The following is a 10,755-nucleotide window of genomic DNA, read 5'->3' on the forward strand; positions in this document are numbered from 1 at the left end:
GGCACAATCTTAAAGGGTGGATGTAACAACATAACAGGGTTGAACAGAAGTACAGAGACAAAGCCATAATATACACAAAGCTTTCGGTTCTTTATTTAAGTACAATATAGTTGAAGACACCTAATGCCATGTTCACACAGCAGCAGAATATGGTTGTCGGTCCTGTATTTGAGTCATCAATATGGTTGCATTCATACACAATTAATTTATTTACAGAATTGACAACTGCATTCTGTAACCAAACTCACACCCATAAAGTTTAAGGACTTACAACCATATTTTCGGCAAAGCCCTGCTATGTGAAGGGAACTGTATGAACAACTAGTTGTCTGTCGTGTCACACAGCAGCCTCAAATGTGCCAAGACTTAAAAAGAGGTCCGTTTTGTGTTGACATTTAAAGCTGCATGAGAAGTAATGCTCCTATAACTATATTTTGAAATAACTGAACATAACTTGAGTCATGTTTTTCTGTATCAAGTCCTATGCAACCATTGTAAAATGAACAACAGTTTCAGTTGTTGGATTTCTTTATAAATTTGGCTTCTTTATAAATGTGGCCCCATGCTCAGTTTCTGTAAACACTGCTACTTTTACATCTGAAATATTATTGGTTTATTTTCAAATAGTTGTGTTAACACTCCTGTTATTATTTCAGTCCAGGTTCAGTCACATTCCCTAACATGTTGGAACAGAAAACTCAGAATGATGGCAGAGACGAAATCAGGTGTTTCCAGTTTCAACTGACAGCTCAGGGTTCTTATTGACAGCTTGCTGAGGGGAATAATGTCTTACAATCCCAAAATCTTATCTCTGTTATCATCTTTAGGTGCATGTTTCTAGGTCTGGTTTTGCAGTGTAAGTAATGCAGCCATCATAACTACAGATGCTGTTCATCATCAGCTTTTATAGAAATTTTCCTGAGTATCTATTTACATTCCTTCCATCCGTCCTTCCCTCCGTCCCTCCCTCTTTTGCTCATTCTCACAAGGCTTCATATTTATTTGTTTCTTGCCTTCTCTGTCCTGATTATTCATTTTGTATTATGTCTTGAGTTTGGTGCTAGCGTTTGAACACATGGCATGTGATGGCTATTACACCGTCCTCATTATTCCTCTCCAGAACAGCCTCTACAGCCCTGACGCACTGCACTGCTTCCACTGGGTAAGAGATTGTCTACTGTGTGTAATTTTGGAGGAAAATGTTCCTCACATGGGATAGGACAATTTGGATCAGGACAGATTTGTCTATAGTGATGAAACTTAAAAAGTAGTATTTGTGAGGACATGCCTCAAAAAAAACAAAACAAAACAAAACAAAAAACAAGAATCTTAAAGTTTGGTTTAATATTTATATTTAAATGCTTGCCAAGGCATTTGTCAGTTGTTGCTAGGCAAGTGCTAGATGGTTGCTGAGGTCTTCTGGCTGCTAAGGCATTGCTAAAGTAATAAGTGAGTCCCAAATCACGTACATGTGCACTATTCAATGCCGTTTTGTAGTATAAATAGTGCAAGTAGTGTGTTCACACTGAAAATTCGAGAGAGAGAAAAAGTGCACTTTAAATACCTGGTGATGCACTGAAAAAATGAAGTGTGGAATTTTGGACTCTCTATGCACCCAACTGTCGCAGCCATTAATTACATAGTGGAGGGAGGACTATCAGTCTCCGATTATGAATGACAAAATAATCTTATATACACAACTGTGCAAAAGTCTTAGGCCATTATTATTTTCACCAAAAAAGGTTATAAGTCAGTTATTTCTATCTTTTGCTGTAGTGTGTCAGTAGAAAATATAAGTTTACATTTCCAAACATCCCTTTTGCCAATAATTGTAATAATCCAGTGAGATTTTGTATGCACAAGGAGTCTGACAACAGCTACTGTGCTAGATGGTTGCTGAGGTCTTCTGGCTGCTAGGGCATTGTTAAAGTAATAAGCGAGTCCCAAATCACGTACTTGTGTTCAATGCCATTTTGTAGTATAAATAGTGCAAGAAGTGTGCTCACACTGAAATTTAGAAGAAAAAGAAAAAAAGTGCACTTTAAATACCCTGGTGATGCACTGAAAAATGAAGTGTGGAACTTTGGACTCTCTACGCACCCAATTAATTACATAGTGGAGGGAGGACTATCAGACTCTGATTATGAATGACAAAATAATATACACTACTGTGCAAAAGTCTTATTATTTTCACCAAAAAAGGTTTTAAGTCAGTTATTTCTATCTTTTGCTGTAGTGTGTAGGAAATATCAGTTTACATTTCCAAACATTAATTTTGCCATTAATTGTAATAATCCAGTGAGATTTTTTTATGCACAAGGAGTATGACAACAGCTAGTGTGCTCCACACTGATCCCACGGACATTGTCAAGTCCATCTGGAATGACATGAAGAAACAGAAGAAACTAAGACAGATTACATCCAGAAGAACTGTGGCAACATCTCCAAGACACATTAAGAAAATTACCTGCAAAGTTGCAGTACTGTTAAAAGTTTTAGACACTTGTGTTAAAGTTAAAGTTCTTCTGGATTTAGTATATCTCAGTTTGTTCTGTTTCTTTATGTCATTCCAGACAAACTGGATGGTGATGAGATCAGATCTCTGTGTGGAGCACTGGCTGTTGTAAGACTCCTTGTGCAAACAGAATGTTTGGAAATGTAAACTGATATTTTCCACTGACACACTACAGCAAAAGATAGAAATAACTGGCTTAAAAACTTTTTTTGTTGTTGTTGTTGGTGAAAATAATAATGGCCTAAGACTTTTGCACAGTAATGTAATTCATACACTGCTCGGATGAGTACATAGTATATAGTGCTTCATTTGGGATCATGCAATGATTGCCAAGGCAGTTTGGGTGGCTGATCTCCAATAGCATAGTAAATGAGACACAAATAAGATTTTTTTTCTTATCAAAACATTTGTTTTACACAATAGTTACTTGCGTAATTTCTGTAGGGGGAGCAACACTTCTGTTAATCGGCCAAACAGGTTATCGACCAATGCCAGTAATCTCAAAATGGACAAATATCATCTGATTAATCTGTCTTTCACGATATGCTTCAGCCGTAATGCTTAATTCTGACATTTTTAATGTGCCAAAACACAAAGTTATTATGTAGTTTGGGGTTTCAATGTTTATGATAAATTAATGTTTCTTTTAGCTAAAGAGACGTAGAGATCTGGAAAGACAAAAAGACGTCCTGTGGGCTGGACTGCAGGTTGTGGAACAAACACAGCTGTGGTACCAGAATCGCCTGAAGCTGAATTTACAAAGGCAAGTTAGTTTCAGCACAGGAGACTTGGATGGAGAGGTATGTACCTTCACAAATCACACCTGAGTAATGCTGCTGTCACATAAAAGCAAGGGTATACAACTGAAGTATAAGGAGGCCTGTTCCTGCAGACTTCAATTCAATACCTGCACATTTTAACTTAATTCAAAACTTTTCATCTTTCAATGAGCTGATGATCTAATCAGGGTTGTTAAATAAGGTACACATACAAAATGTACAGTACTATAGATGCCTAAACCAGGAATGAAAACCACTGGCCTACAACCAATGTTAAAACAGGTTAGTGCCAGAGCCCTCCAAAAAATATAACCAGCGTAACTGATATCTACTATGAAATAAGGATTCCCTTTCATGGGAACTTCGAACTGCGTCCTCTAGGGGTCGCTATGGGGAACGCCTCGTCGTGACCCGTGTCTGAAGCATACATTGAAAAAACACCAACTCTACTCAGGGAACCATGGTTACATAAGTAACCTGAGACGGTTTTTTGTGTGCAATTTTGCTTACGAAACTTTATTAACATACTATCAATGAAGAAAAATTTATTTTACCAAAATAATGGTGTCAAAATGACATCGACCAGAGACCTGATCCTTCATCCCGGACGAGCCCTCCTCTAACTTTGGGGAAGTCGTGGCCTAATGGTTAGAGAGTCGGACTCATAACCCAAAGGTTGCGGGTTCGGGTCTCTTACTGGCAGGGATTGTAGGTGGGGGGAGTGAATGTACAGCGCTCTCTCCCACCTTCAATACCACGACTGAGGTGCCCTTGAGCAAGGCACCGAACCCCCAACTGCTCCCTGGGCGCCGCAGCAAAAAATGGCTGCCCACTGCTCCGGGTGTGTGTTCACGGTGTGTGTGTGTGTTCACTGCTGTGTGTGTGCACTTAGGATGGGTTAAATGCAGAGCACTAATTCCGAGTATGGGTCACCATACTTGGCCACATGTCACGTCACTTTATCTGTTTGTCAGAGGATCATCCCAACTTGGTAGCACAGGTATCACAATTATTTCTGAAATTCCTTGTTGTACGCATGTGAAAACAAGTTATACATGAGCCAAAAATGGTAAAATTAATTTACTCACCATCAAGTTGTTCCAAACCTGTATACATTTCTTTCTTCGGCTGAACACAAAAGAAGTTAATTTGAAGAATGTTGGTAACCAAACAGTTGCTGGTGCCTATTGACTTCCATAGTATGAAAAAATGAAAGTCGGTGCCTACCAACATTCTTCAAAATATTTTCTTTGTGTTCACCAGAAGAAAGAAACTTGGAACAACTTTTTCGTTTTTGGGTCAACTATACAGTTAAATGCCAAACCTAAAAAGGATAGTTCACCCAAAAATTAAAATTCTGACATTAATTACTCACCCTCATGTTGTTCCAAACTCGTAAGACCTTCTGTAAGTTCATCTTTGGTACACAAATTAAGATATTTTTGATGAAATCAGAGAGCTTTCTGACCCTGCATAGACAGCAACAGAACTGAAGGCCCAGAAGCGTAGTAAGGACATTGATAATATAGTCCAGGGGTGTCCAAACTACGGCCCGCGGGCCAAATGCGGCCCGTGGATGAATGTTAAGCGGCCCGCAGCTGTCTTAATAGTCTATATTATATATGGCCCGCCAAGCATAATTTACAAAATAGGCCTATGCAGTTTCAAAATGTAATCCGGCCCCCTTTAGGAAAAGTTTGGACACCCCTGATATAGTCCATGTTATGAACGTAGTATCTACGAGAATATTTTTGTGCAAAAAGAAAACAAAAATAACGACTATTCAACAATTTCTTCTCTTCCGTGTCATTCTCCGCCGAGCGTTCACAACAGCACCACGACGCATGCGTGTGCTTTCCTCTGATTGAAAACAAGGCACAGCGCATCCTGGTTCTACGTCAGAACACTGGCTCCTGCATCAGCAGCACCGTGGTGCATGCGTCGTGGTATTCTCATAGCTTCATAACATTACAGTTGAACCTCTGATATCACATGGACTATTTTAATGATGTCCTTACTACCTTTCTAAGCCTTGAACATTTCAGTTGCGTTGCTGTCTATGCAGGGTCAGAAAGCTCTTGGATTTTTGTTACGAAGTTAAACGAAGGTCTTAGGTTTGGAATGACATGAGGATGAGTAATTAATGACAGAATTTTAATTTTTGAGTGAACTATCCCTTTTGATCCTGAAGTCCTTGGTTAGCTTGGTCACGTGTGTTTGATTAAGGTTATACTGTAGCTAAAGTCTGCAGAAAGGTTGGTCTACAAAAGCAGGATTAAGTAAACTTGGTGTACTTATACAGACTTTTCAAAGTGAGGATATGAGGAATGGAGGTACAGTTTGTTCAATATGTTGTACTGTTATTTACATGTGTCTCATTGGTTCAGCTGGTGAAACATTGGCTTTCCTATCTGTACTTTATTTTATTTGTTTCTTTTACATTTTTGTCCTAAGAAATTTGTAAATTACCTGTACCTTACAGGGCAGGTGGTCCTGCGCTATGCGGTCTTGTATGCAGCGTGTGAATGGCAGTCTGGGTAATCTGATTAGTGACTCCTGTGTCTGGAACAATCTGGCCCCAGAGGAGAGTGGAGGATCGGACTGGGACCTCCGGTGGAGCAATGCCACATTGGTCAAGGTTATGATCAGTAATAATAATAGTATTCTTATTGTTTTTGTTTCTGTTGCACAGTCCTATTTATTATCAACATAACAAGCACTGTGTGGATTTCATATACAGGAAGTGAATCAGCAGAATCAACAGATTTCCATGTTGGAGCTTGAGAAGGCACAACTTCTTCAGCAGCTGGTGTTTTACAGCACACCTGATTGATGACATCCGCACATTTTCAACTTTAATTACAAAAGGGTTTAATTCAAATCACACAGTTAACGGTAAATAGTTAAAAATGCTTTGAAAAGACTGAATGTTAAAATTAATTTAAGCTCTGGTATACACCCAGTCCACCCTGTCTTCCATTATTTAACTGAAAGAGAATTACAGATATAATGTTTAATAGTTGTTGTTGTTGTTTTTTTCTTCTTAAAATATTTGTTTATCTGACTTGTTAGTAGTGATTCAAATGCCTACATTTATACAAAACAGGTTTTGAAGTATACAAGTATAATTGAACAATGAAAATTCTATATTACGGATAAAATTAGTATTGCAAAATCACTTGTATTAGTTTTGATTTACATATAAACATTTAAAGAGGGGTACATATTTATATTGCTTGTCATTATATTACTATGTATTTTAAAAAAATAAATATATTTTAAAAACTTTAACCAGCTGCACCGAAAATGTCACAATCAGATTTAGTTTCGGTTTAGTTTTTAGGGACTATTAGTTTGTATTTGTTGTTTTCATGTGTTTCCTTTCTTTTTCTAGTGTTCCGAACACTACTTTGTTTTCAACTGTTACAGTTGTTATTGATTATGTTGTGCACCTGTTTTTTGTTGAGTTCCTCATTATCTATGGAAAGGCCCTGGAATGTGGGGAATGGGCACTTCCACAGTCAGGGGGATCCGATCAGACACAGAGATCTGGTCCTGATCGGGTGGATCAGAGCTTGCAGATATTCCAAACTGGCTGAAAATTTAACATAACAGCTTCAATAAGTAAAGACATCACCAAACAGAGGAAAGTAAGGGCATATATATGCAGGATAATGAAGAACCCAACAAGAAATAGGTCACAACAGAATCAACAACTATGGAAACAAACAAATGTTTCCTTCCTGCTTCTTGTGTTCTGATCACATGAAAATAAGGAATACAAACTAACAGTCCATGAAAACAAAACCGAAACTAACTCTGATTGTGACAATTTCAGTGCAGCTGGTTGAATTTTTAAAAATATGTTTATATTTTCCAAAAACAATATAATGACAAGCAATATAAACATTTACTCCCTCATTTTAAATGTTCACAAAACACTGCTAACAATATAATATCTGTTCAGTTGGTGGTCTTTACAAGATCAGGACTATTAAATCTAATGATAATTAAATCTATTAAATCTAATCTGTATTAGATCAATGACTAATACAAGTGATTTTGCAATAGCCAGAGCCTATGCCCTCCATGGACCCTCCACTGACGGAGAAGGTTGTCCCAGAGCTAGAGCATGTAGCCCTATTTATTTTGAACTGTGTCTGTCCTGGAGGGAATATTGTTTAAGTTAGACTTCCTGGAGTGGAGTCCCACTCATGCTCCCACCTCTGAGGCATGTTTGCCTTTGCCGGTCCTGTCAGGATTCATTTACTTGCTAGTCCATAACTGTTCCCAAGCACTCCCCCTCCACTGGTTTCTTCCAGTAGCCATTCTCCTTCTCTTCTGGTCCCACCCAGCTTCCAAGCTCCTCCTCCTTTGCCACTGGTCACACCTAGCCTCCAATCTTCTTCGCTGCTGTCTCCACCTGGCTCCTGGCTCTGCCCCCTTCACTAGCTCTGCCCATTGGGCTGAGTCGCCAGCTCTTCTTAGCCCTCCAGCACCACCAGAATGACCACAGTCTTCTGGCTTGGAGCTTGTACAGTAATCAAACCATGGTCAAAGGACCCAGAGCCTTGTGACCATTTGGTTTGGCTAGCTTTCATAGACTTTTAGTTTGTATTCCTTGTTTTAATGTGTTTCCTATCCCTTTCATGTTCTGTTCACTATTATCCATAGTTACTGATTGTTGTACACCTGTTTCTTGTTGAATTCCTCATTATTCTGTGTATATATGCCCTTTACTCACTTCTTGTTTTACCCATTTTTAAGCAGATATGTTTCTTCATCATTTTTGTTATTAAACTGCTAAGAGCTGCATCTAGGTCCATATCTTTTCCATCTGCCTCACCCTAACAGAAATCTGAAATTACATTAAAAATAAAGAACAAAAGTGGCATTAATTAAAGACAACTGTATATATTGCACAAAATAAGAGATTTTATATTTTATTTATTTGAATATTTAAATCCAGACCGAAATCAGTGACAGTGTATTTAAAACATACTATTAATTCAAAAGCTACAGAAATGAATGATGATATATGCACCTAACAAATGTAACATTTAAATACAGGCTTTAATAGTTAAAATGCATTTTATTACTGTAATGTGTCATTTCAAATGTAATGCTGTTTCAGTGGTAATGCATTTGTATGAAATTCTAAAACCACAAGCCCATTCTAAACCCCACTTTTAAACGAAAACTCTTTTCACAGTTTTCACCAACTGTGCATACTAACATAAATAACATACAGTAAGCAACATAATCTGTATAATTAAATAGATAAATTAACATTGTAACCTAAAACAGATAAATGTCCTTTTTCATTTTTTTCTGTATTAGTGGCACTTTTTGAATTTGTGCTTTTGAAATTATTATTATTATTAAATATTTTAAAGAAAAAATATCAGTTTTCATATTATTATTATTATTATTATTATTATTACTACTAAATCAACCCACCTTTAAATTTGATTCAAAACCGAAATGGAATTGCGTCAATCTACTGTAGACCACAGACCGTCCAGCAGAGAGCAGCAGAATATCATAGAAACAAATTAACGTACCTTACCAGCGGTGTTCTACTGAAAGCTATTCAGTTCTGCGTGATAGCAGCTTGCTCATTGGTTCGTAATGCATTACAGTATCCAAAATATTTCAATTTATCTTAATATGGACAACTCTTAACTGTAATTGTAAGCTGTATATTTTCAGGGATCCTGCTTCAGGTCTACACCAGGTAAATGTTTTGGTTCCCAAAGCCTGTTTTTAGCTTTTCCAATTGTAGTGTGGTCTGTAAAATAAAATGCCTGTATTTGATGCCATCTGACTCCCCAATTCTGATGCATCTCTGATCAATCTTTCCACTCCCTTGTAATCTTTTTTGATCTATGTTCACAAATTGCAAAAGCTCACTCTCCCTCCCTCCCTCTCTCCCTCCCTCTCAATTCAATTTTAAATTTAAATGAGCTTTATCGGCTTGCCTTGTACAGTATTGTAATGATTGTATAATCATTACATAAACGAAAACAAATTAATAAATGTATATGAATGCATAAATACTTTTTTTTATAAACAACAAGAAATAACACAATAAACTTTAAATAAATAAATAAATGTACATATTCAGACAGATGTTAAGATGTAACAATATTTCTGACACTAGTTTTGTCCACTGGCTGACTCTTTGTGTTTATGGCAGGGTGCTATATTTTACTGCTGGAGTTTTCTCCCAAAATATATCTTAATTTTTCTGGATTTGGTTGAGAAATATAATTTGGTGCATGGATCGATAGTGATCACAGTGCAGCAGGAAATTCAGTTTCCACAGGCACAGAAAGCACAGAAAACAGTCTCTGCTCTGGCGGCTGCCATCTCTGTGCCGTCCTCTCTTTTCTTTTCTTTTTTCCACTTTTTCTCACTTTTCACTTTTCTAGACAATCATCACTCAGTCTGTATTTGGTTAATGTCTTTCTCACTTTATGCTTTTTCACACAGCTCAGGTATTCTGGTTTGTAATCACTTTTCAGTTGTAAATAGAGTTTCATTTTCTTTTGTGGCTTTCTTTCCAAAAGGCAATGTACTGTAATTTTTTGTATTTGTATTTTTATAATTTGGTTGGGTGTTGGTTTGGATGGAGTTTCAGCACCAGCTGTGAAAGAGCACTGAGTTCTGCTCCTCACACTGCAGGGCAGTCATTTTAGGTGTTTATAGAATTCCAGAGCTCTTTTTTTTTGGATACTGATCACTAAAGGGTATTGTAAAGGGTATCTCTGTTTGGTACTGTTCTGTTTGGACATCTGATGTTTTTCAGAGTCAGTGGAAAAGTCTCTTTTATGTCCTAAGTTTTTATAACTGTGACCTTAACCGTAAGATACACCAAATACGCTCTTAAAAATAAGAACCTTTTTTGTCTAAATGGATCCATAAAGAACCTTTAACATATGAAGAATCGTTCTGTTACACAAACGGTTCTTTGTGGCGAAAGAAGGTTCTTCACATTATAAAAAGGTAAGAAAGAGATGGTTCTTTAAAGAACCTTTGACTGAATGGTTCTTTGTGGAACCAGAAATGGTTCTTCTATGGCATTGCTTTGAAGAACCTTTTAAGCACCTTTATTTTTAAGAGTGTAATTCATTGATTAGCGAATCAGTTAATATATGAATCAGTTATATTATTTGTTATTTGGCATATAAAATGAACCCAAAAACAAAAAGATTAATAATATATTTTTAAATGTATAAAACGTGGGGCTTTGGAGAATGAACACTAAATAAAACACGAACAAGCTTCATTTTGTTTTTAAGTTTTTTAAACATTGCTAAAGAACTAAATTTCTTAGTAGAAGAATAATTCTTTGTTCCCTTTCAGTCGGTCACTCCCGAGTCACGTCGGTGACCAACGAATTGGGATATCGCTTCGATAGACCAATCTACTTCGAGTGTAAACTAAACGAGCCAATGC

The 10,755-nt window shown here is 37.1% G+C and overlaps 1 protein-coding gene across 1 annotated transcript; it reads left to right on the forward strand.

Annotated features, from left to right (window-relative positions):
• LOC107687577 (suppressor APC domain-containing protein 1-like) lies at positions 1 to 6,251 on the forward strand. Its single transcript, XM_016484963.1, has 4 exons — positions 1 to 1,162; positions 3,166 to 3,315; positions 5,777 to 5,932; positions 6,035 to 6,251. The coding sequence occupies exons 1-4, from the start codon at positions 1,076 to 1,078 to the stop codon at positions 6,125 to 6,127; spliced, it is 486 nt and encodes a 161-aa protein (XP_016340449.1). The 5' UTR covers positions 1 to 1,075; the 3' UTR covers positions 6,128 to 6,251.
• The last annotated feature ends 4,504 nt before the right edge of the window (positions 6,252 to 10,755 follow it).

This window comes from Sinocyclocheilus anshuiensis, unplaced genomic scaffold (genome assembly GCF_001515605.1).
Source record: "Sinocyclocheilus anshuiensis isolate Anshui unplaced genomic scaffold, SAMN03320099.WGS_v1.1 scaffold233, whole genome shotgun sequence".
Classification (NCBI taxonomy): Eukaryota; Metazoa; Chordata; class Actinopteri; order Cypriniformes; family Cyprinidae; genus Sinocyclocheilus; species Sinocyclocheilus anshuiensis.

Coding starts and splice junctions, on each gene's coding strand:
- LOC107687577 (XM_016484963.1), top strand. CDS start 1,076: ATGGCATGTGATGGCTATTACACCGTCCTCATTATTCCTCTCCAGAAC. Junction 1,163..3,165: donor CACTGCACTGCTTCCACTGG/GTAAGAGATTGT, acceptor TGTTTCTTTTAG/CTAAAGAGACGTAGAGATCT. Junction 5,933..6,034: donor GCAATGCCACATTGGTCAAG/GTTATGATCAGT, acceptor TTTCATATACAG/GAAGTGAATCAGCAGAATCA.